The 23,841-nt window shown below is 53.2% G+C and overlaps 1 protein-coding gene across 1 annotated transcript; it reads left to right on the top strand.

Moving 5' to 3' along the window:
- The first annotated feature begins 976 nt into the window (after positions 1-976).
- On the top strand, positions 977-17,681 carry LOC105856780 (alpha-1-antichymotrypsin-like). Its single transcript, XM_076004610.1, has 7 exons — positions 977-1,171; positions 10,172-10,253; positions 11,777-11,824; positions 12,887-13,540; positions 14,716-14,989; positions 16,250-16,400; positions 17,478-17,681. The coding sequence occupies exons 1-7, from the start codon at positions 977-979 to the stop codon at positions 17,679-17,681; spliced, it is 1,608 nt and encodes a 535-aa protein (XP_075860725.1).
- Positions 17,682-23,841: the final 6,160 nt, after the last annotated feature.

The raw sequence follows: 23,841 nt of genomic DNA, 5'->3' as shown, positions 1-23,841 counted from the left end.
ACACTAAAGCTCAGAGAGGCTTAGCAATTTTCCCAAGGCCACAGAGGTAGTAATTATTGTCAACAGAAGTTATCAGAACCCATCTTAAAAAGGAAACAAAGGAAAGAAAGAAAGAAAGAAAGAAAGAAAGAAAGAAAGAAAGAAAGAAAGAAGGAAGGAAGGAAGGAAGGAAGGAAGGAAGGAAGGAAGGAAGGAAGGAAGGAAGGAAGGAAGAAAGAAAGAAAGAAAGAAAGAAAGAAAGAAAGAAAGAAAGAAAGAAAGAAAGAAAGAAAGAAAGAAAGGAAAGAAAAAAAGAAAGTTATTCGTTGGGCTAAAAGACAATCCTGTGGTCTGGATCACCAAGTTTGAGAAAACCATGGTCATCTGTGGAGCTAAAGAGAACAACATGAACAAGACCATGAACAGGACCACGTAAACCATGTTGGGGATCTTAGAGTCTATTCAAAGGGTGGTGAGCAGCAGTGCAATATTATAAGCAGGGAAGTGCATCGGTTAGGTTCTCCTTAGAAAGATCACCCTGGCTGAGGAGGGGAGGAGGGATGGGGGTGAATTGCAGATTTGGTGGGAAGAAGAGAAGCAGAATGACCGTCATTTTCACCTCAGTTAGGAACTGGGCAAGGACGCAGAGGAAAGGGAGCTGATCAGAGATATTTGCCAGGTAGAACTGATAAGACCTCATGGCCAATTGCGGGAGGGACAGGAAGGAGTGGAGGATGACACCCAGGTTCCCGGGAGCTTGGGAAAGTGAAATTCACGCGCTATCCTATGAGCTAAGGATTACAGAATGGATAGCATTTTGTGCAGGAAGAAGGTGAGTTCCGGTATGGACCTGTGGAGTCCTGGATGCCCGTAGGCCGCCTGAGAAGAGCAGTCTATGAATAATGGGTCTACGGAGCTGACGTCCGATAGGGGAGTGTGGACTGGAGGAACGGATTTCTGGATGTCTTCTTGGCCAAAAGGTAAGAAGCTCAGTCCGATGGCTCCCACCATCTTCTGTGCTGCAGAAAGAGACATTGTCTGCTGGGGACCCTTCATGCGGGAGAGAAAAACCCAGAAGTCTGGGGATGGGGACAAAAAGGCACCTCAGGAAACTTCTAGCAAGCACTATCAAGGGTCCTCTGTGGGGTGGAGACCACAGTGCCACCTACCTGTGCAGGACTGTGGTTTTCAGGTACACTCAGCAACCCCGACATACACAAAAAGGAGGCAGACTGCAAGGTGCCGTTGGAGTCGAAGTTTCCTCTGGCTACGAGATGGGGGAACCACGAGTGGCTGACACACGAATAAAAAGAAACATATTTGAAAATGCTGCCCTGAGAGCCATTCAAATGAGGGGATTCTTATCTTCCAGGCAGGGCCATCAGGAGCCATAACAGAAGGAGCTGACAGGTGCAAGAAGTGACCAGAGACGAGGCAGTACTTTGAGGCTGAAGACACGAAAGGAATCATATATTGATAAAAGGGTTCCACTTGCTCCACATTTGCCAGTGGGGAAATGGAAGAGAAAAGTGAGGACAGATTCCATGCGGGTTGCTGTCCTCTCTCCTCTCTCATCGCAGAGCCCTTGCTCCTCCACACAGCTGTGCATGGGGACTTAGGAGTGAGGGGACCCTCAGAGCTCAGTCCAGATCTTGGTTTGACACTTCACAGCTACACAACTTTGGCCAACTTAGCGGACATCGCTGTCACTGCCTGAGCACTTGAGTGATCCCAGAGCACGATCAGATAGGTTACTGCTATTCCACTAATAATGACAATGCATGTCAGAGACCTGGCTGGGGTCCACTTCCCTTCTCCACCCTGCCCCCCTCTGCCACACCAGAAATGTGTTGGGATATCTACTTCATGATGCCCTATTGTCCCCACATGTGCCACATCAGGCTGTGACTAATGCAGCCAAGAAGGGCACGGAAGCAGCTGCCACCACAGAATCCAGATTCACTTCTTTGCAGCGAGAACCCAACTGATCATGGCGTGTTTCAACAGGGCCCTTCCAGGTGGATATTCGCACCCCAGACATCCATAGCATCCTATTTCTGAGCAAAATTGTTGACTTCAATAAGAAATGAACCCAAACCACAATTTACAAAGCAAACTGAACTAAAGTGTGCCAAACAGATAAACTGTATCCAACTGGGACTTGCAACACGTACAAGTTAAGTCCAGAGTGTATTAACTGCAGCATGTTCAGACCCCTGTGCTCCAAGATAAGGCCTCAGCCAACTATTCTACCAGTAACTCCACACAGATGCATGGGTTCCAAAGAAAGATCCCTGACTACTCACCTAGTTTACAAACCCTGACCATGCTTTCAACAGCCAAAATGACTGAAGCAAGAATCCCAACCAATTGAGGTTTATTAGATCAGCTTTATGGAGTATCCAGGAAAAACACAAGCCCCAGATGATGCGTCTGTGCCTGTCTTTCTGAAGAAGTCTTCAGGAGGTTTAGTATTTACACATTTCCTTAAAGGTTATGGGCGGAGGTGTGGATTTTGGAAAAGGGCAGTTAGGTGATACGGAGAATGGTTACACTCTTATGGGACTTTAGTTAGAGCCCAGGAAATGGACATTTTACATAAGACAAAGTGATGTTTGAAGAGAAAACAGGAGTGGGGAAGAATCAGTTCTGCAGACATGTCCGGGTGGGTAGAGGAACGATGGGTCTCCTCTGGTCTCCGTTCTGCGCCTGGAAGGATAAGCTCGGAATCAACATCATCAGTGTGGAATCGAACAGACTTTAGTTTGGGGAGCTCACCTTCGTGTGCAGACCTGAAGTTGCAGTGGGCATGTCCTTGTTTATGGGCGTGCAGGAAGGGATTCCCTTAAGAATGATCTTTGTGGCAGTCTTTCATGGGTGTCTAAGGCACTTACCTGTCTGTAGGGCTTTGGCTAATGTATAATGTTAGTAACAGCCACTCATTTGGTAAAGGATGTTACATGACTCAGCCTCCAGGCCTGATCTTATCTTTCGCATAAGGAGTTTGGAAGATCCAGAAAGTTTTATTTTCCTTTACAGGTTCTTATCATCACCCTAAAACCACCATAGACTAACTCTGGCCCATGAGACCATATAAGAATCTTTCTTAGCTACCCTCTTCTGAGGCACTGCTGAGCTGTTGGGGTGGTATTCTCCCTTGCTCAGCAAGTTTAATAAACCAACTTTGTATGAAAGGAACGGGATCGGGCGTGGTGGCTCATGCCTGTAATCCTAGCAGTCTGTGAGGCCAAGGTGGGAGGATTGCTTGAGGTCAGGAGTTGGAGACCAGCCTTTTATTTTCGTTTCTTCTTTTTCTTTTCTTTTGTGTTTTGTAAGATAGGGTCTCTCTCTATCACCCAGATTAGAGTATAGTATCATGATCATAGAGAACTGCAGCCTTGAACCCCTGGACTGAAGCAAGACACTCACCTCAGCCTCCCAAGTAGCTGAGATTACAGGTGTGCACCACCACAATTGGTTAATTTTTCTTCTTTTTCTTTTTCTTATTTATTTTTTAGAGTAGGACCTCATGTTTGCTCTTTCTCAATCTGACTAGACAAACCTGGTTGGTCAATGGGACGAGTTCATAGGTATCCATTTCAGGTAGAGGCACAAAATAAGAAGGTTAACAGGTATTAACACAGTGCAACAGTATTTGGACATTTTCTATGTGCGTGTTTCAAAAGCGTGGGGTGGCAGATACAGTAAACTACACCCACTGGAACCCTGTCCCATGGCCTGGCCTCGCTGGCATTCCCATAGCTGCCTTGTCAGGGCAACTGTGGATGTAGAAAAACTTGAGCTACTGTGTATCACCAAAAAATAAAATAAGAAAAGTAAGTCGCCGAGTCCAGTCCAACACAGAGGAGGGTAATTACGTTCCATCTTCGGAATGAAGAAGGATCAAGAAATTGTGGTCACGTCTGTAAAATGACTGTAGTATTGTAGCCCCAGAATCCAGCAGAGTAAGTGCCTGCATAGTAGATTTTTAATTTAAAAACACATGGGTGGACAGACTGCATAAATGAATGGCGGGTGAGGAGGGTTCGTCTATCTCAATTTGCACAGAGGGGAGGAGCGCAGGGTCAGAGAGATGAAAGCATGTGAGGTTGTCCAGTTAGTAAGAGGCGGGGGCCAGGCAGGTCTGACCCACCAGCCCTTGCTTACAGGGATCCCGGGCGCAGGGTGGGAGCTGGGAGCAGCTCTGCAGTGGAAGCCGGTGGTGGCTGTGGCAGCCACCCCTCCCCGAAGGAAAATGCACAGCATAGAGGCGAAGGGATGTCTGAGCAGCATGGAAAACAGAACCAGGAATTCTCCCTGCTCTTGCCAAACACGTCTGTGTTCCCACACGGGACACAGCCAAGGACAGGGTTGTGCTGAAGGGAGTTTTCAAATCCTGCCTTCCATCTGCACTCAGCGTCTCCCCTGACACCCCCAGAACCAAGGCAGCGTGAGACCGACTCAGCGCCGCATGGGTGTCGGGCAAAACCAGGCTGTCGACTACATGCTTCTCCAACTGAGGCTGAGTCCACTGGCTGGACCTTCACAGAGTTCTCTGATACCACCACTGTCAGCATCTCCCTTCTTCCTCCTAAGCATTCATTAAGGAGCTAGAATTGACCAAAGAGGTTCAGACAGGTGAAGTAACTGGCCTAAAGTCACCCAGCGAGTAGATGTGGCCGACCCATGATGCCAAACACCTGGTTGGATGATGCCCTTCCCTCTTGGTCCACCTGGCTGTACCCAAGAAGGACACTCTTATGCATCTAGACCCCAGCCCCAGCATGGACATGACCCTTCTCCGAAGAGACTTGCCATTGCCCCCCTGCACCCAGTCTGCACTTGGAACCCAGCTGGCCCCACAGAGGCTTTAACTTGCAAAACAGCAAGCAGCTCTGCAATGCCCGGGCTCATAATACCCAAGGTTCTGATTGATCCCACACATGTCAAGGTGACTCCAGTCTGGGGACAGTGTGAGTAACTGTCCCTTAGTTCAAGCTCCCACTTGTCCCAGGTCTCGGGCTGAACACACTTGATGTTCATCTTTCCTGTCCCCACCTTGGGGCAGGCACTGCGGCTGCACTCAGGTCCCCAGGTGGGTGCCAGCCCTGCTGCTCTCTCCATATCCTCATTCCACCAGATTCCTGACCCTTTGCAATAGTCTCCTGAGACCTTGGCCCTGACCTTGCCAAAGCCAGGGTGAACCTTCCAGCTCAGCTTGTGCTGCCCACCGGGGTCCATTTTAAGCCAGAGGAGCAAGCCCATCCACAGTCTCAGGGGAGACGGTGACTGATGGAGACACAGCTCCCATTCAGCTGAGACCTCATCCACAGAAAGAGAACAACCTTCCCTACACACACCCACAAGCAACCAGCGCCTAGGACAGCAAGGCCTCCTGTGAGGAGGGGACTACGTGGCTAGCGCTCGCTCCAGCCCAGGCTTTGGTAATTAGAAGAACCGGTGAGTGGCAGCGGGCAGGTGAGACGTGCTCCTTTTTGTTGGGGGGATACAGCAGGGACAAAGAGCATGGCCGAGAACATGGTGAGCGCTTATACAAGGCTCTGACCAAAAGTGGCAACATGCCATGGGACAGGGTGATCGCATGGGTTCACATAGGAGGTAGCACCTTGGTTACCTGAGTGTGCTGACTCATGCCTCGGCAACACTGCGGCAGTCATCATAGTTTGGGCTGGGAACCTGTTGCCTATGCAAATGCATTTTCCATTGCAGATGTTCTGCCTGTGGAACGTTCAGCACTTGCCCTGGCCCCACCCAGAGTGGAGTCCCCTGGGACTGAATGAGTGAATGACAATCTGACAACCGCCAGGAGGCAAGGAGGTGAGGGGGAAGGTGGGGAAGGGAGCAGAGGGTTTAGCAGGATCAGAGGTCCTGGGGGAGGGAAGTTGCAGGGGGACAAGTCCCAGATGGCCTTGGCCCATACCGCTCTCCTTCCTCCCACTCTGAGTTCTCAGGACGACTGAATCAGGAATCAGTCCCTGTCCTTTCTAAACAGGATGTCCCACAGCACCTGAGTTAAGTGATCCCAGGAGCTCTCAGGATATAAAGCCCAGGGCGAATGCCTTCCAGGTCCCTCAGCTCCAGTGCAGGGTGGGCCACATGCAGACAGGACGCCATCCACACAGGGCAGCTGGCCTGTGCCTAGGACGACCGGGTTACCACGGATCCCAGGACCCGTTGATTGTTGCTGCCTGTCAGTGAGTAACAAAGTTGATTTGCATGACTTGTGCAAGTGCTCTGCTCACCAGCCTCCTACTCTGGCAGCCGGGTGTGTGTGAAACCTCCTGCCAGATCCAGGAGACGAAAGAAATTAACAAGGAGTTTCCAGCCCTCCCCCAGGAGTGACGCAGGTGATGGTGTCAGCGAGGCCTTTGGAGTCCTCCCCTGGGCCTGGTGACCAGTGCACAGTGCTCGGCTTCACAGAGGGAAGCAAGAGAAGATTCCAATCAGGAAGGGGCTCCCCTGCATTTCAAGTAGGGCAGGATGGAGTGCAGAGGTGGGATGGGAACAACGAAATTTACCCAAACTCCAAACCTGTGGGGGCAGCGCCTGGGCCAGGAGCTATGCCGTGAGCCTGAACTGAAAGGGTAGGGACGTTTGTTCCCTTTTCTACACTCCACTTGTATTAGATCCCTTCACAATAAGGCTGCTTTAGGAGGTTTCCCTGGGTTCAGCGAACTAGGCCCACTGGCCAAATTCATCCTGCAGACCCTTTTTGTATGTATCACAAGCTAAGAATGGCTTTGTGCATTTCACAGAGATTGTGAAGAAGAAGGAGAAGGAGCAGGGAGAAGAGGAACAGAGGCCACACGTGGTCATCAAAGTCTAAAATATCTCCTAGCTTGCACTTTACCGAAAAAATTTGCAGACCCTTGGATTGAAGGCCCACCCCCTTCCATTAAGAGCACTGCAGACACAAGGCCACCTGGACAGCAGGGGCATCATTTATTTGGTTCACTGCTGGAAGCTCAGTGCCTGGGATCACGCCTGGCTCATGAAATCACACTGTAACGGTTAGTGCAATAAAGGAAGGAATAAATGCATGCATGGTGTGTAGGAAGCACGGTAATGTCTAGCACCTATGTGCAGGAGGGATCAAAATAAGTTCTATTTTAGATTCCACTGTACTTCCTTGATCTGCATGGTCAGCTGACTCTGCCTGGGTCAGGCCCTCGGCGTGTTCTAGGGAGCCTGGGTGGGAGCCACGATATGCAGGAACAGGCAGTCTCAGCCCAGGGAGAGATTTGCTCTCCTGCCTGGCTCCGAAGCAGGGCTTCTCGGCCCTGCGGGTGCACACAGATCCCCTAGCGACATTCGTAGGGTGCAGACTCGCAACCAGTGGGCCTGGGCTGGGTCCCAAGAATCTGCCCCTCCAAGGAGGTCCCCTTTGCTGTGGCTGAGGCTGGTGGTCCCTGAGCCACACTTTGAGTTTAGCGAGGATGTCAAGCTCCCTTCCTCATGGACAGGGGCATCTCTTCAGACCTTGGCACGCTCCTAATTCCCTTTTTTCTGCCCTTCATGGGGCTCAGATATAGAGGGGTACCCTGGATTCTGTAAGAGAATATTCTCAAGGGATCGTGACGTGAGAGACAAGCAGGATCCAGCAGTCCTGCAGTCCAGCAGCTAGGAGGCAGGTGGCAACTGGGGACGTATCCAAAGAGAAGGAGCATGGATCTGGCACAGTGTCACCTGCTACTAGCTTTGCTTTGCTTTGCTGTGTCATAACTCCCTGTGGGCTCATCGGGCCCTAGGGTTCACTATGACAGGATCCATCGTTGTACCAATACTGTTTGCAGAAGCGAAGGAATGGCCAGTAGCAGCGCCTGGGCTGAAGAAGACAAAGGAAGACTGTAGGAGCCCAGAGAAGAGGCTGGGAGATGGCCCAGGTGGGGTGCATGTGGCCTGGCAGCGTCAGTCTGCAGCTCCAGGTGACAAGTGGCACCTGGGACTTGTCATTCCCCCACAAGCACCGTCCGTAGTACTTGCAGAGGATAGGGAAGAATCTGCCTCCACATTAGGCTGACATTAGGTTCAGACTAAGTCAGGTCCATTGCAAAGGAAATGATGAAGCTGGCACGTGGCAGGCGCCTCTAATCCCAGCTACTTGGGAGGATGGCTCGAGGCCAGAAGTTGGAGTCTGCAGTGAGCTGTGATTGCACCACTGCACCCCAGCCTGGGTGACAGACTGAGACTTTGTCTCTTGCAGGAAAAACAAGTAAGAAAATGATAGCTCTCCTGAGGCTAGAAATCTTGAGAACACCCAGGTAATATGCTGGGGCAAGTGGATCAGTCATCCCCAGCGTCCATTCCCTTCAAATCTCTCATGGTAGCAGAACCCCAGATTTATAGCTGGGATGTAATGCAGAATCCGACTGCCTTGCACAGCCTCCCTTGCAGCTAGGCATGACCATGGGACCAAGATCCAGCCAGTGGAACACAAGTGGGAATGACACTGGCAACATTTAGGACATTCCTTTAAAGGAAAGGGTGTGCCCTGCCCTTCCCCTGTGAGCATCTAAGGCCAGGCAAACACACACCTACGGATGGCACAGTGACAGGACGGAAGGAGCCTGGTTCCTGGCCCCACTGCCTCACACTCCAGTTCCTCACACTGGAATTGCACGAGAGAGAAATAAGCTTCCATCGTGTTTTAGCCACCATGTCTTTGGAATTCTGTGTAACTTAAAATTATGTATTCAATTCTGAGAATACTTGGAGCCTGAAAGGACATAAGTCATCATTTAAGGAAGGATGGGACCAAATTCTTACTGGTCATCTCAGTGCTTTACAGTCAGCTAATATTTATTAAGGACTCTAAGGATGCAGCAACATCCAAAAGAGGCAAACAAAAATCCTACTCTGGTAGAGCTAACGTTTAGTATTGTCTCACTTAGCTCTTATAACTACGCTGTCAGGGTAATGTTGTGGTTTGTTTGTTTGTTTTTGTTTGTTTGTTGAGAAAGGGTCTCACTCTGTCACCCAGGTACAGAGTACAGAGCTGTCATCATAGCTCCCTGCAAGCTCCACCTCCTGGGCTCAAGCGATCCTCCTGCCTCAGCTCTCCCAGTAGCTGGGACTACAGGCATGTGCCATTATGCCTGGCTAATTGTTTTTTAGTATTTTTGTAGAAATAGGGTCTTGCTTTGTTGCCCAGGCTGGTCTCGAACTCCTGGCCTCAAGCAATCCTTCTGTCTCCAAAGTGCTGGGATCACAGACATGAGCCACCACTCCTTGGCTGCAAACTCTTCTCTGCATCTGAGGCATGAGGACCTTAAGGTTGAGGGATTTCCGCGATTTGCATGAGGAGAGCAGAGCGTGCAGCATTCCTGTCAGGCCTACCTCACGCCTCAGCTAGAACCTCCCGTAGGTTCCGCGGTTTCCAAATCCTGCTCAGCACAGAGGTCTGTCAGGGACTGTCGTGGATGGGGTACTGTAACCACGGGGAATTAAGGGGAAGTTTTCCCATGAACAAAGAAAGGCCGAAGTTAGCTAAGAGAGGGACGTGAGGAGACCTGAGGTCGGGTGAGGGGCGGCAGCCATCAGGGAGAACCAATGGCCGGCCAAGGCCGCACGGACAAAGGTCGAGTCAGAGGAGGCCCCCGAAGAAAAATGGGGACCAGGGTCCCATACTGTGACCCCCCAACCTCTCCCTCCCCTTCTCTGGAGAGAACACAGGGAAGGAGGCGGGGGCCCTGGGACCATCCCTCAGTCTCTGGGAACTGGGGAAATTCTCCCTAGAATGTAGCTCAAAATGTGAATTTAGCTACAGGAAAATAAAGGTCCTGTATGTGTGAAGTACATCTGAGTGTGTGTGTGGAGATTCCTGTCAGACCCACTCACACACAGACATCAATAGAAGGGACTTAGAAATGCAATAAAACGCTAGCTGGGGCCCTCTGTGAGTTTCTGTTTTCCAATGCCCTTCTCTATATTTTCTGGATTTTCCCATATTTCCCAATGAGTATTCAATAAAGAGAAAGAAAAACTAATGCGGCAAGGTGTGGTTTGGTTGTTTTACTTCTTTGGAAAAGAATTTGTAACCAGGTTGTTGGAGTAGATGTAATTACATCCACATTACCAGAAATTATCATCGGACCCTTTCCAGGCTGAGAACAAACCACTAGTTGTCCTGGTGGAGTTTCCCAAGCAGGGGGAGGAGTCCTTCGGGGGATAAATAAGCATCAGCCCTCGTGGACAGCCCGTGGACTCCAGGCGCCGCTCTGCGATCCACCAGCTACAGCCGCTGCCTGAGGCAGGTAACCCGTGACGCTTCACGCAGGGAGCAGACGGCCCTGTTTTCCCAGGAGAGTTCTAGGCTGTGTGGGGCAGGACGGGCCAGGAGCAGGTGCGCTCAGAGCTCTGGGCTGGGAGTCAGGGGCTGTCCTGGGTTGCCATGGACTCCACAGGCACTGCCACAATGGTGCCTCCTAAGGGAGTCCTCTCTCTATGTCTGAGTTTGCCTGATTGCCAATGGTGGATGGCGGGGGTGCCATGGGGGCCGCTAGGGTCATTTCTGCCTCTGACACTTTTGGATTCTGGTTCAACTCAGCTGTGTCTCCAACCCTCATGGGGAAGAGGTGCTGTCCCGGGGCCTGGCTCGGGGCGCAGCTCTCAGACCACGCTGCCGAGATGACATTACTGCGGTGGGTCCCTCTCAGCAAAGGCAGCGGGGCCCACTGTGATTTGGGGTCTAAATGGGGCTGCCTGGGCGGCTCCCTTCCCCAGCAAGGTGCCTGGCCCAGCAGACAGACAGCCTGCGCCTTTACCCAGTTACTGGAAAGACAGATGGCTCACAGACAGAGCCAGTCCTACAACTTGCCAGGCAGAACGGACATGCCTTTTTCCCTGGTAATGATTTTGGAGAAAAATATTGTTCAGTGCCTTCCCAAGGAAATAGTTGCATCATCCTGAGAATAAACAAATAGTTGAGGTAACCAGGCTGCCTGTGCCCTGGGCTGTTGGAAGCCTTTGCATGGGGCTCCTCCTCCCCTATCTCCTCTTCTCCCCCTGTCCCCTCCCTCTCCTGTGTTCTCCTCCCCCTCTCATCCACCCTCCTCCCCCTGGCCCACCTGTCCTGTCCTGTCCTGTCCGCTTGTGTCCTCTCCCTCCTTCTTCCCCTGTTTTCCCTTCTTCTCTCCCCCTCTCTCCTCCCCAACACCCGAGCTGCCCCTTTTCTCTGAATCCTGGGACTGAGGGGCGCAGACAGAGCAGAAGTCACCCTGTGTGCCTCCCAGACCCCCTGAGGTGGCTGGAGCCCCTCCTCTTGCCAGGGTGGAAAGGCTAGTAGGTAGGTGCCCATGGCGTGCGTGGAGAAAGATTTCTCACACAGAAATTAAGATATAGGAGCAAAAGAAGTTTATCTTCAAAGAATTATAGAGATAAGGAGAGAGTTAAACGGACAGAGAGAAAGAGGGAGGAGGAGACAGAGAGCAGGACACAGTGGGCGTCCCAAAGGAACAGAAGGGAGATGGCAGCAGCAAGCACAGGTGGCTGGCTGATTTTAATGGGGAAGATGGGAATAAACAGCATTGCTGTCAGTTGGTAACAAAAGGGGCAGCAGATAGATAATAGGAATAGCAAGGATTCCAAAGTCCAAGACGTGGATTCCTGCTGTCCTTGGAGAGGGGTTATCACAGGACATGTGGCTGAGCCTGTAGCTCCTTATCATGCTGTTTACTTAAGAACTCTGTAAAAGAAAATTCTCAAAAAAAAAAAAAAAAAAAAAACATTTGAAAGAGAGAGATTAACATGTCTTTTCCATCCTTTGGGCTCTTTTCAGAAGTGGTGCACAACAGAACTCCTGCAGGGGCGATTACTGAGAGAAGGGGTAGGACTGATCGTTATCCATCACTGGGGAAACAGTGGGAATAGGTACTGTCCTGCTGTTGTTACACAGCTGACCATGCACTCTGGCTTGTGGTTTCAGGCACAGGAGGGGAGGGGAGGGTGGGAGGAGGTGACACTCTGAAACACCTCCTAGGAGCCAGGCACCTTCATCACTTACCTCACCTGAGCCACTCATCATGTCCTGTTGAGATGGGCCCTGAGGCTCAGAGAGGTTCCATCACCTGATTGCCACCACACTGTGACCATGTGTGGCCAAAATGAAATCCCAGTCCAGGGCTCAGAGACTCTGAAGCTCACTCTGCCTTCTCCCTACCACGAGAACCTTCCAGGCTCATGGTGGAAGTGAATACCTGCCCCTCTCATTCAGAGCCATCTAAGCTCCAGGCACTGCACCAGCCACCTCTGTGCCCCCTCAGTGAACCTTCACTGTCACCAGGGCTCACATGTCCACACGTGTCATCTGGAGGCTGGGACAGGTGCTCTGGCCTCTGACTCGGGCCAGGACTCCTTCCCTGGGTTCTGCTTCAGGAGAAGGGTGTAGGGGAAGAGGAGGCCTGTTTTCTATCCCCCTGAATAAGGTGTGCTCACCACTTGGCAGTGGAGGATTAGAAGGAGGAGGAATAGGAGGAGGAGGAGTAAGACGAGGAGGAGGAGGAGGAGGAGGAGGAGTGGGAGGAGGACAAGTTCTGCTTGGACACAACCTCATCCCCGTCATCAGCTTCCAGCCCTAGGAGCCGGGCAAACCTGGCTGCCCACCTGGTTCCTGCACTTGTCCGTGTGAGGCCTTGAGCAAGCCCCGTCACCTCTCTGGGCCCAGTTCCCCCAGTGTGAAAAGAGGCAACAATTACAGTACGTACCGCAAAGGGTGGAAGCGAGCAGGAACGTAACCGTGTGTGCTGGGTGCCAGGGAAGCCGCTGCCCGGAGGGGCCCACGGAGCCCGAGAGAGCAGCTCACAGGGACCCAACGCTGGCCGGTGGGAGGCAGCGGGAGGGGACGGAGCACCAGCTGCCCTCTGAGACTTAACGGTTCTTGTCTTTTCAGAGTGGAGAGTGCAGAAAATGTTACCCCTCCTGGCTCTGGGGCTCTTGGTGGCCGGGGTCTGCCCTGCTGTCCTCTGCCACCAGGGCGGCACCCGTGACCAGGAGAGTGTGACCCTGGGGGACCACGACAATGGGACGAGAGGGGACAGTCTCCGATTAGGCTCTAGCAACACAGACTTTGCCTGCAGCCTCTACAAGAAGTTGGCTTTGCAGAACCCTAATGAGAACGTCATCTTCTCCCCACTGAGCGTCTCTGTGGCCTTGGCCTTCCTGTCCCTGGGGGCCGGTGGCACCACCCTGACGGAGCTTCTCCAAGGCCTCAAGTTCAACCTCACGGAGACCTCAGAGGCGGAAATTCACCAGAGTTTCCAGCAGCTCCTGCGCAGCCTCAGCCGGCCCAGCGAGCAGCTGCAGCTGAGCACGGGCAACGCCATGTTCATCGCGGAGCAGCTGCGTCTGCGGGAGAGGTTCGTGGAGGACGCCCAGGGGCTGTACGCCTCCAAGGCCTTCAAAACCAACTTCCAGGACTCTGCCGCTGCCGAGAAGTTCATCAATGACTACGTGGAGAAGAAAACCCGGGGGAAAATCGTAGATCTGGTCAAGGACCTTGACCCGAGCACGATGATGGTGCTGGTGAACTACATCTTCTTTAAAGGTGAGTGTCCGGCGTGAGGTTCAGAAGGAAATGGACATGTGGTTCCGAGTCTCCAGGCTATTTCTGCCCCGGGTCAGTGTTACTAGGCAACCCACTGCAGAGGAAGGTGCCCACGGCTTGGGGGATGGGGGCACCAAGACCCCGCCCTGCCCACAGGCATCGTGTTCTCCCGTGGGGGTTTCCAAGCTACAGTCTGTCGTCCCAGGACATGAGTTCAGGGAGCCCGCTGGCCCTGGGTCTGAGTCAGTGCGTTGCTTTACATTCGGATTTAAATTTGCCCAGCAAGCAGGAGGCAGGAGCTCCCCTTTCAGATCACTCCCAGGTTAGGCTGTGTTTCATGTTTACTGTAGCTAGAGGTAGTTTCATGGAGTTTCACCTTTGCAAGGGTTAAAGCCTGGCGAGCTCCGGAGTCAGAGTGCCTGGGAGTGAGGCCCTGGAGTTAAGCCCGGGAGTGAGGCCGGGCCAGGCCAACACAGAACCCAGGGCAAGTCTGAGCTGGATGTTCACAGGCCATAGAGCTGGGCGTGACCCGCCACGAACTGAGGACTCACAGCCAGCACCTCTCAGTCCATGGCTTTTGGGATGTCCCATGCTCCACCTTCCAGATGTCACAAGTGCACATGGTCACTCTGGCTCCAGATTCTGTCTGCCATTAGGGACCTCCCTGCCCCTCCCATCCTTCACATAGATGGGCACTTCCTTCTGTCTGCACCTCGCAACTCACATGTGCAACCCTCTTTCCTCCCATGTCCACCCAAACCACCCCCACAAGCCACGTATAGTCATATCCCTGCTATGCTAGTGACCAACTATTGCTTGCAACACACTTACTCTCTGGGAACCAGGGTGGCCCATGTCTTCCCAGGCTCCGGCTTCCCACCATCCCCACGCCTCTTCCCTGCTCTCCTACTGCTCTGTCTCTGGCACTCCCCATCCCAGACTCCTGTTCGTTCCTCACTCAGCACAAGTTTCCAGGCTGTGGTTTCAGGGTCCCCTTTCCGGTCCAGCCACAGGCGCTCCCTCATCCCCAGGACTTTCCCACTTACCCACGTGTTCACCCTAACATTTTCCAAACCAAGGCCGGCCGCCCCACTGGGGGAGCCAGGCGTCGTGGGGGTCGAGGCAGGGCCACCCTGGCACTCACACGGTTCTCCCACTCCTGGCTCCACCTCTAGCCAAGTGGAATACGCCCTTTGACCCCCACGACACTGTCAAGGCAAGATTCTACCTGAGCAGGAGGAAGTGGGTGAAGGTGCCCATGATGAGCATGGAGGACCTGGACGTGCCCTACTTCCGGGACGAGGAGCTGTCCTGCGCGGTTGCGGAGCTGATGTACACGGGCAACGCCAGCGCGCTCCTCGTCCTCCCTGACCTGGGCAAGATGAAGCAGGTGGAAGCCAAGCTGCTCCCGGAGACGCTGAGGCGGTGGAGAGACTCGCTGCAGACCAGGTGATCGTCCCGGGCCCGGCGCTGTGGCTACCTGCTGAGTGGGGAGTGGCGTCCCTGGTCTGCCCTTGTCCTTACTGGGTGACTGAAAAATCCAGTGGGGAAGGGGACGTGGAAGGCACTTGAATATGTAAACCACAAAGGGAGAGGGACCTGCTGGGACCCTGACCTGAGGCTGCAGCCCCTGCCCCAACCCCGTGCGACTCTCAGCCCTTCTCACCTCAGATCCCAGGGCCCCTTTGAGGACGCTTCCTTCCTGCAGCCCCGTACGGCTGCCACGGAGCAGGGGCTCCACACGCAGTTTTGCACGGAACGTGCATCCTCCAAACCCCCTTGACTTTCGAAACACTGAGGAATTGTGTGTCTGCACAGGCATGGCTCACGGTGGTGCTCAGTAAACACTTGTTGAAGGAATGAATGAATGAATGAATGAGCGAATCAATATGCAGAGGAAGAGGGCGCCCGCCCTCCTTACATGGGATTCAAAGTTTCATGAGCGACACAGCCTCTCCATGGCGCTGTCCGACCAGGCAGACAGTGACAAGAGTCTTAACGGGGAGACAAGCGAAGGGAGAGGGAAATCACGGGGTGAGGTGACCCCTCCGGCCCGAGATCTTGTTACCTGCCCTGTGCCCAGCCTGCACTGGCTCGGGGACAGTGCCCATGCAGAGGTCACTGGGAGCCAAGGTAGGGACCTCCAGTTGATCATTTCAGGATCCCAAAAGCCCTTCTAGTACAATCAGTCTCCTTGGCAACCCCCAGCCTCTCATGACCCACCTTGGCCCCTGCCCAGCCTCCCCCGTGCCCCTCTCCTCCCCCACACCAAGGCTGCCCTCCACTCCACGGGGCAGCTCCTCTTGCTCCCCACCTTCCTGCGTGTTCCTCCACCTGTCTCCTGCCTCCCCTTACCCTCCTTCCTCTCTCTTGGGACACAGCCTCAATATCGCCTCCTACAGGAAGCCCTCCTGGTGCCCTCCTATCTCTCACTTTGCTTCTTGGCCCTGTTGGTGTGAGGGTGCTGCATGCTGTGTTGGGGGTGGGGCTAGGCTCAGACACTGGCGAGACTCCGGGCCTGGCACGTTGCCTGGCACCTTTAACACTTGCAGATGCAAATAGGTCATTAATGAATTAAGAAGCATAAATGCTAGGGGTTAAGAAACTGAAGAAAGGATTACTTATTTCCAGAGAAAACTATGTACCAAGGTAGGAAAAAGTGGGCACCAAGCCAGCAGAGGTTCAAATACTTTTTTTCTCATTACCTAGGCATATAGATAGCCTCCAGCTGCCGAAGTTTTCCATCTCAGGGGACTATAATCTGGAAAACATCCTTCCCCGGCTGGGCATTAGGGCTGTCTTCACCAAGGAAGCCGACCTGTCAGGGATCACAGGGGCCAAGAACCTCCTGCTCTCCCAGGTGAGTCTTTGGACTTTGGGCGACTTGTGCTCCGTACCTGAATTTGAATGGTAGATGGACGTTTGGGTAATCTTGAATGTGTGTAGATATGTACGTTTCTCATCATGGATCCTCCTCCTTGGGATTCCTCCAAGTCCAGGAGAGCTGGGGTACACTTATGGGCTGGTCGCCACCTCCCCTGCCACATACTGTGACCTAGCAATCTGACATTAGGAAGAATCAGACAGCCATGGATACACTCCCATGGTTCCCTGTGTAGTGTCTGTAGGACGAACAATGAAAGTCCTCCACCCTCAGTTTTTTATCTTTCATATGCGGTGATATTTCTTTGCTTGTATGCAGTGCCTGGCGGGGCAGGTAATGATAACAGGTAATAGAAATGGTTATATGGGATTGTGATGGAAATACACTCAGGGTATAAGAGAAGACCACTTGGGCCCCGGGATTGCGTTACTAAAGGAGAGTTGTCAGAGCAAAGGGGGTCGGCTGGGCTGCCCTCTGCTGTCCCCAGTACGTGTGCCCAGGCAGAGCACTGCGCTGGGGTCAGCCTCCCGCCTCCCAGGAGCAGGGGATGGGGCTGTGCACAGGAGCAGATCCGAGTAGTCCCAAAAGCAAAGCCATGCAAAGCAGTTGAGAGCCCCAAGGCTGTGTGAGCTGGGGCAGGAGTGCTGGCCCTGCCAGGGGGCGTGTGCGGCAGCTGTTTTGTGGTCGAGAGGCTGCCAGGAATTAGCTTGCAAGAAAAATGGCTTCGGTGCCCTTGCCCCGCCTCCCGACAGGAGTGGGTGTTTTGGGGGCAATGAGGGCTCTGCACTCAGACAGAGAGGGACCCAGAGCAGGCCCCCCACTCTTCACCTGTACGGCTCTGGACAGGTCCCACGCGCATCTGAGCCTCCATTTGCGCACCTGGCACCGCGGCTGTGCGAAACTAGCCGGCAGGGCTGTGCGGAGGAGCAAGCACATTTCACAGCGTGGGACGTGCCCGCTGCGGACGCTGGATAGATGTCAGTCCCCTAGCGGCACACGGGCAGCCTGCCGCCCCTCCCACTCCTGTCTGAGCACTGCTGTCTGTCCCCGCAGATGGTCCACAAGGCCGTACTGGATGTAGCTGAGGTGGGCACGGAAGCAGCTGCTGCCACAGGAATCAAAATGGTCCCCATGTCTGGAAGAATGGGCCCGATGTTCACTTTTAGTGTCACCCGCCCATTTATGGTGATCATCCAAGACAAGAAATTGCAACACATCCCCTTTATGGCCAAAGTCACAGAGTTGAAGGAAGCCTAGAGCTCCCCTCCAAGCAGCACGAGTCCGCTAAGGAGCTGGGAACAGAAGCCGGGCACTGGGATTCCATGCACAGCCTGGCTCTGTCTGCTCATCCTTGGGAAGGTGGCAGTGACGGCCCGTGTGGCTCCCACAGGCACAGGAGGCCTCCTGACAGCATTAAACCATCTTCCCTGTACTGGACACTTTCCTTGTGCCTTTCTGTGCTGACTGCCTGACTCTGCGTCCCCGAGGATTCCTGTGCCCCAAAGCCAAGCCTCCTGACTCCCACGTAGGCTCAGTCCCACCCCAGGCTCTCTGCCCCTCTGTCTTCAGCTGCAGCCTCCTGGCCAGGTCGCCCTGACCACACCTGGCACAGCTCCTAGACCCCTCACTCCTGCAGCTGAGCAGGGCTTTATGGTGGCCTCTCTCCTTTCTGCCCCACCACCCAATATGTGGGGAGTAGCCACTTTCTGGGTTCCGAGACTAAGCCCCCCAACTGCTGCACCAGGTCCTAGTGCTCACCCTGATGGACAATCTCCCTGCGCAACCAGAACACGGGGCTGAAGACACACGAGCATCAAAGGCAGGGCGGTAGCGAGCACGGCCCTGCAGCCATTCATTTACCCGATGGCATTGGAGACCGTGGTATCTCTAGGGACGACAAAGACAGTGATAGGGTTGACAACAACTGAATGGTTGAGATTTATGCCACACAGTCGGCTAAGATCTCTCCCTGAAATAACCCCTTTAATCCCTGTGATGACCCCATGAGATAGACGCTATCAATGGACTCATTTTGTAGATGAGGAAACTAAGGCACGAAGAGGCTTAGCAATTTTCTGAAGGCCACAGAGCTAGTAATTATTGCCAGCAGCTGTTTTCCCAACACGCCTGCCACCCAAGGAGCCACAAAGTGGCTAAACCACAAAGTGATTCCACACCTGTCCACAGTGTCCCTTTAGGATACAGACAATCTGATGGGCAAGTAGATGGTGAAATGGGGCTTGCGGGCTGAGAGGACATCATCAAATTCAATCTGGGGAGTCAGGGAGGACTTCTTGGAGGCGGTGACTTCTGTGCTGAGAGCAGAGTATGAATAGAAGGTGGTCAGGTGAACAGAGAGGAGAACTTTCACACAGGTGAAAGAGTAAGGGTGGCATTTTCGAGAAACTGAAAGAAGTTGAGTAGCTCTGGGGCAGGAAGCAGAAGGGCTGGGAGGAGGAAGAGACAGGACCGCTGCCAAAGACTGCAGAGTGCCTCCTTGGGGCCACAGGGGCTTTAAAGGCATTTTTGCAGCGAGGAGACACAAGCAGACCTGCCCAGGGGAAAACGCACTCTGGCTGCTGAGTAGGGGAGCGGTGATGCGGGGCCCAGGACAGGGATGGGCGCCGGACATCCGGGGCTGTTGCTGGAACTGGGGCGAGAGCGAGTCCCAGCAGGGCGGGGGCCCAGGCGGCTCTGCCCCAGGCTGTGAGAAGCCTGCACGGGCTGCGGTTGGACGTGGGGCCTGTGCCGCTGGCTGATGGCCACACATCCTCTGAGACGGGAGGAGGGTGAGCGTCGTGGCGTGAGAAGAGAGGATTCCTCCGTGGAAGGATCGCTAAGACGGGGCAGCCCCCGGAGGACAGTGACCGGCACTCGGCAGGAGGCGGGAGGACAGGAAGAAAGCTGTCCCCCAGTCCCCAGGGGAGAGGCTTACCAGGGGATGGGGGATGGCCCAGAGACAGGGTGAACGGGTGCAATCATGGGATTCAATGACCCACTCGGGCTAGGCACGTGCCATGGCCACAGGGCTGAGGGGAGGCCGCAGAGGGCTTGCGAGTGAGCAGAGGAGGAGGAGGAGAGAGAGCAGGAGAGAGCGCAGGTGCACTCCTAGAGGTAAGCATTCTAGGGGAGGAAAGCCAGGGCCGTGGGCAGTGAGCGCTATGCTGGAGTCAGCTCCATGCTTGGCAGATGCTGGAGCCTTGAGCAAGCTTTCAGAACCACAGAAATGATCCGGGAGACGGGTGGCCAGCCTCCAGGGCCGCAGGGGGCACAACTCCTAAGGGACAATCAATATGGGCGGTTTGGCACTTCACCAGCCTGGAGCTGTGCTGTGAGCATCCTGCAGGGCAGCAGGAAGTGTCCAGAGAGAGCACAGTCCCTGGGCAGAGGCAGGGGAGGGCAGGGGGTCAAAGGCCAAGGCTCCCAATGGGACAGGAATGCCAAAGGCAGAGGGTGGGGGTGGGGTGCCTGGCCAGGGGCAGAAGAAGGAAGGAGCAGCTATCTTAGCAGGATGCTGTGGAGCCTCCTCTCCCCACCCCCCCGCCCCCCGCCCCAACGACTATGGTGATTTCTGGAGTAGAAGAGACATTTCCCAGGATTTAGCATGGGGGAAGCTATGCAATGGGACAGGGAGGGGACCATGATGTCATGGCACATCTTCCAGGCTCAGCGATGGACCCCTTGGTGGCCCAATGCTAGGAATTGCTGGGGGCTCCAGCTTCAGGGCTGTGAGTTTTCTTTCTCTATCCTTGCCTGCCCCCTTTTGGGTTTTGAGAAGGTCAACTGCTGGTCAGGCGGTCAGGATCAAGGAGGGGCCGAGGATCATGGAGGGGCCCCAGACCATGCGCGGACTGAAATCGTGGGCCTCAGACTCGGTGCTGGGAGGAACAGACCAGGGCAGAGGGAGCTGAGCCCCGGGGAGGGCAGAGGGCAAGGGACAGTGGTACCAGGAGATCCGAGAACAGCCCATTGGAAATGTCCATGCGAACGAGAGGCTACTCTTTCCCCTACAGAGGGGTCTTTCACATGGACCCTCAGTTTTCTTGTCTCTAAAGTGGGAACAATGATGGTCTGTACATGTGTGCACACGTGTGTAATAAGTCAGGCTGGCATGTGTACATGTGTGTGCACATGTGTGAAAAGTCAGGCCGGTAGGTGCATGTGTGTGTGCACGTGTTTAAGAAGTCAGGCGTCACTGAAACACTTGCTCCTGGGTCTCAGTACCCCTGGCCACAGCAAAACACCTTGAGGCAATCTTTTCTGAGTGAATCAACTCACATCAGCTACTCGTCCCTTGGGGACCACTTGACATCTGCTGCCCTTGACAGGCCTCCTGACACAGACCCACCAGCTGCAGGGACAGCCCGACCCCTGTTCTGACCTATCACCTCCCTCACTGACCCGCAGTGACGTCCAGGGCCCAGAGTCACCCCCACCAGCAATGACAGTTCTCCCTCATTCAGCCTCGTGAATGCCCAGCCCTCCGGGCGCAGGCCCCGGGCTGGCCCTGGGGTTCTGAGATAAAGGAGGTGGACCTGGAACTTGCCCTCATGGAGTCTCCCCTCGGTGAGCAGGACAGGTAACTGAACTTGGATGTGACAACCGCTCTGATGGGTGGTGTACAGGTTGCCCAGTGGGCCTTGGAACCAACCCCAGACTAGGATAGTTGAGTTGGACCTCCTAGAAGTTCTCAAATGCTAAGTCCTGTGCAGTGAAGAGGAGACACCTGGGAGATGTGCTGGCAGGATATAAGAAAGGGCGTGGTGTATTCATTGGGCAAGAAGAAGATCCAGGGGATCACCAAGTTTGAGAAAACCATGGTCATCTGTGGAGCTAAAGAGAACAATATGAACAAGACCATGAACAGGACCACGTAAACCATGTTAGCGATCTTAGAGTCTATTCAAAGTTTGGTGAGCAACAGTGCAATATTATAAGCAGGGAAGTGCATTGGTTAGGTTCTCCTTTAGAAAGATCACCCTGGCTGAGGAGGGGAGGAGGGATGGGAGTGAATTGCAGATTTGGTGGGAAGAAGAGAAGCAGAATGACCGGGCATTTTCACCTCAGTTAGGAACTGGGCAAGGACGCAGAGGAAAGGGAGCTGATCAGAGATATTTACCAGGTAGAACTGATAAGACCTCATGGTCAATTGCGGGAGGGACAGAAAGGAGTGGAGGATGACACCCAGGTTCCCAGGAGCTTGGGAAAGTGAAATTCACGCGCTATCCTATGAGCTAAGGATTACAGAATGGATAGCATTTTGTGCAGGAAGAAGGTGAGTTCCGGTTTGGACCTGTGGAGTCCTGGATGCCCGTAGGCCACCTGAGAAGAGCAGTCTGCGAATAATGGGTCTATGAGCTGACGTCCGATAGGGGAGTGTGGACTGGAGGGACGGATTTCTGGATGTCTTCTTGTCCAAAAGGGAAGAAGCTCCGTCCGATGGCTCCCACCGTCTCCTGTGCTGCAGAAAGAGACCTTGTCTGCTGGGGACCCTTCATGCGGGAGAGAAAAACCCAGAAGTCTGGGGATGGAGACAAAAAGGCACCTCAGGAAACTTCTAGCAGGCACTATCAAGGGTCCTCTGTGGGGCTGGAGACCACAGTGCCACCTACCTGTGCAGCAGTGCGGTTTCCAGGGACACTCTGCAGTCCAGACATACAAAGAAAGGAGGCAGACTACAAGGTGCCATTGAAGTCTAACTTTCCCCTGGCTACAAGATGTGGGGACCACGAGTGGCTGACAAAAGAGAAAAGGAGCATATTTGAAAGTGCTGCCCGGAGAGCCACTGAAATGTTGGGATTCTTATCTTCCAGGCTGGGCCATCAGGAAACATAACAGGAGGAGCTGACAGGTGCAAGAAGTGACCAGAAACAAGGCAGTACTTTGAGGCTGAAGACATGAAAGGATTCATATATTGCTAAAAGGGTTCCACTTGCTCCACATGCATTTTATGCAGATTTGCCAGTGGGGAAATGGAAGAGAAAAGTGAGGACAGATTCCATGAGGGTTGCTGTCCTCTCTCCTCCCTCATCGCAGAGCCCTTGCTCCTCCACACGGCTGCGCATGGGGACTTAGGAGTGAGGGGACCCTCAGAGCTCAGTCCAGATCTTGGTTTGACACTTCACAGCTACGCAACTTTGGCCAACTTAGCTGACGTCGCTGTCACTGCCTGAGCACTTGAGTGATCCCAGAGCACGATCAGATAGGTTACTGCTACTCCACTAATAATGACAATGCATGTCAGAGACCTGGCTGGGGTCCATGACCCCCGCTCCACCCGCTCACCCTCTGCCACACCAGAAATGTGTCGAGATATCTAACTTCATGGTGCCCTGTTGTCCCCACACGTGCCACATAAGGCTGTGATTAACCACTTCGGTATGGCGCTCACCGGCCGTGAAACCGTGCCCACAGCCGGCACTCACAGTCCGCACGGCAATCTGTGCTGTGCATTGACGACGCGTCTGTTTTGCTCTTGTGTGATGAGGAAAGCTTTGAAGCACTGAAAGCTTGTTTTACTTTACAGGCAGCTTTACTTACAATGTAAATCAGAATAGGTAGCATACACATATATGTTTTCACTACATTATTTTTAAATGTTCACAATTTTATTTTGATAAATGAAAAATTAGAAAAGTCATATCACGGCTGTCGGCCAAAGTTGCTGTGGGCATTCATCTGTGGCTGTCGACTATAGTCGACGCTGGTACTGAAGTGGTTAATGTGGCCGAGGAGGGCAGGGAAGCAGCTGCCACCACAGAATCCAGTTTCACTTCTTTGCAGCGAGAACCCCACTGATCATGGCGTGTTTCAACGGGCTCTTCCTGGTGGCTATTCGCTCCCCAGACACCCAGAGCATCCTCTTTCTGGGCAAAATTGTTGACTCCAATAAGAAATGAACCCAAACCACAATTTGCAAAGCAAACTGAACTAAAGTGTGCAAAACAGATAAACTGTATCCAACTGGGACTTGCAACACGTACAAGTTAAGTCCAGAGTGTATTAACTGCAGCATGTTCAGACCCCTGTGCTCCAAGATAAGGCCTCAGCCACCTATTCTAACAGTAACTCCACACAGATGCATGGGTTCCAAAGAAAGATCACTGACTACTCACCTAGTTTACAAACCCTGACCATGCTTTCAAAAGCCAAAATGACTGAAGCAAAAATCCCAACCAATTGAGGTTTATTAGATCAGCTTTATGGAGTATCCGGGAAAAACACAAGCCCCAGATGATGCGTCTGTGCCTGTCTTTCTGAAGAAGTCTTCAGGAGGTTTAGTATTTACACATTTCCTTAAAGGTTATGGGCGGAGGTGTGGATTTTGGAAAAGGGCAGTTAGGTGATAGGGAGAATGGTTACATTCTTATGGGACTTTAGTTAGAGCCCAGGAAATGGACATTTTATATAAGACAAG

This window comes from Microcebus murinus, chromosome 6 (genome assembly GCF_040939455.1).
Source record: "Microcebus murinus isolate Inina chromosome 6, M.murinus_Inina_mat1.0, whole genome shotgun sequence".
NCBI classification, from domain to species: Eukaryota; Metazoa; Chordata; class Mammalia; order Primates; family Cheirogaleidae; genus Microcebus; species Microcebus murinus.
The sequence above is the reverse complement of the archived record's forward strand: the minus strand, read 5'-3'. Positions and strand labels throughout refer to the sequence as shown.

What these genes read in the sequence shown, in the direction of transcription:
- LOC105856780 (XM_076004610.1), top strand. Translation starts at nt 977, where the DNA reads ATGGCTCCCACCATCTTCTGTGCTGCAGAAAGAGACATTGTCTGCTGG. An exon ending in AGAGACTCGCTGCAGACCAG is followed by an intron (nt 14,990 to 16,249) that starts GTGATCGTCCCG and finishes CTCATTACCTAG; the next exon opens with GCATATAGATAGCCTCCAGC. An exon ending in AGAACCTCCTGCTCTCCCAG is followed by an intron (nt 16,401 to 17,477) that starts GTGAGTCTTTGG and finishes CTGTCCCCGCAG; the next exon opens with ATGGTCCACAAGGCCGTACT.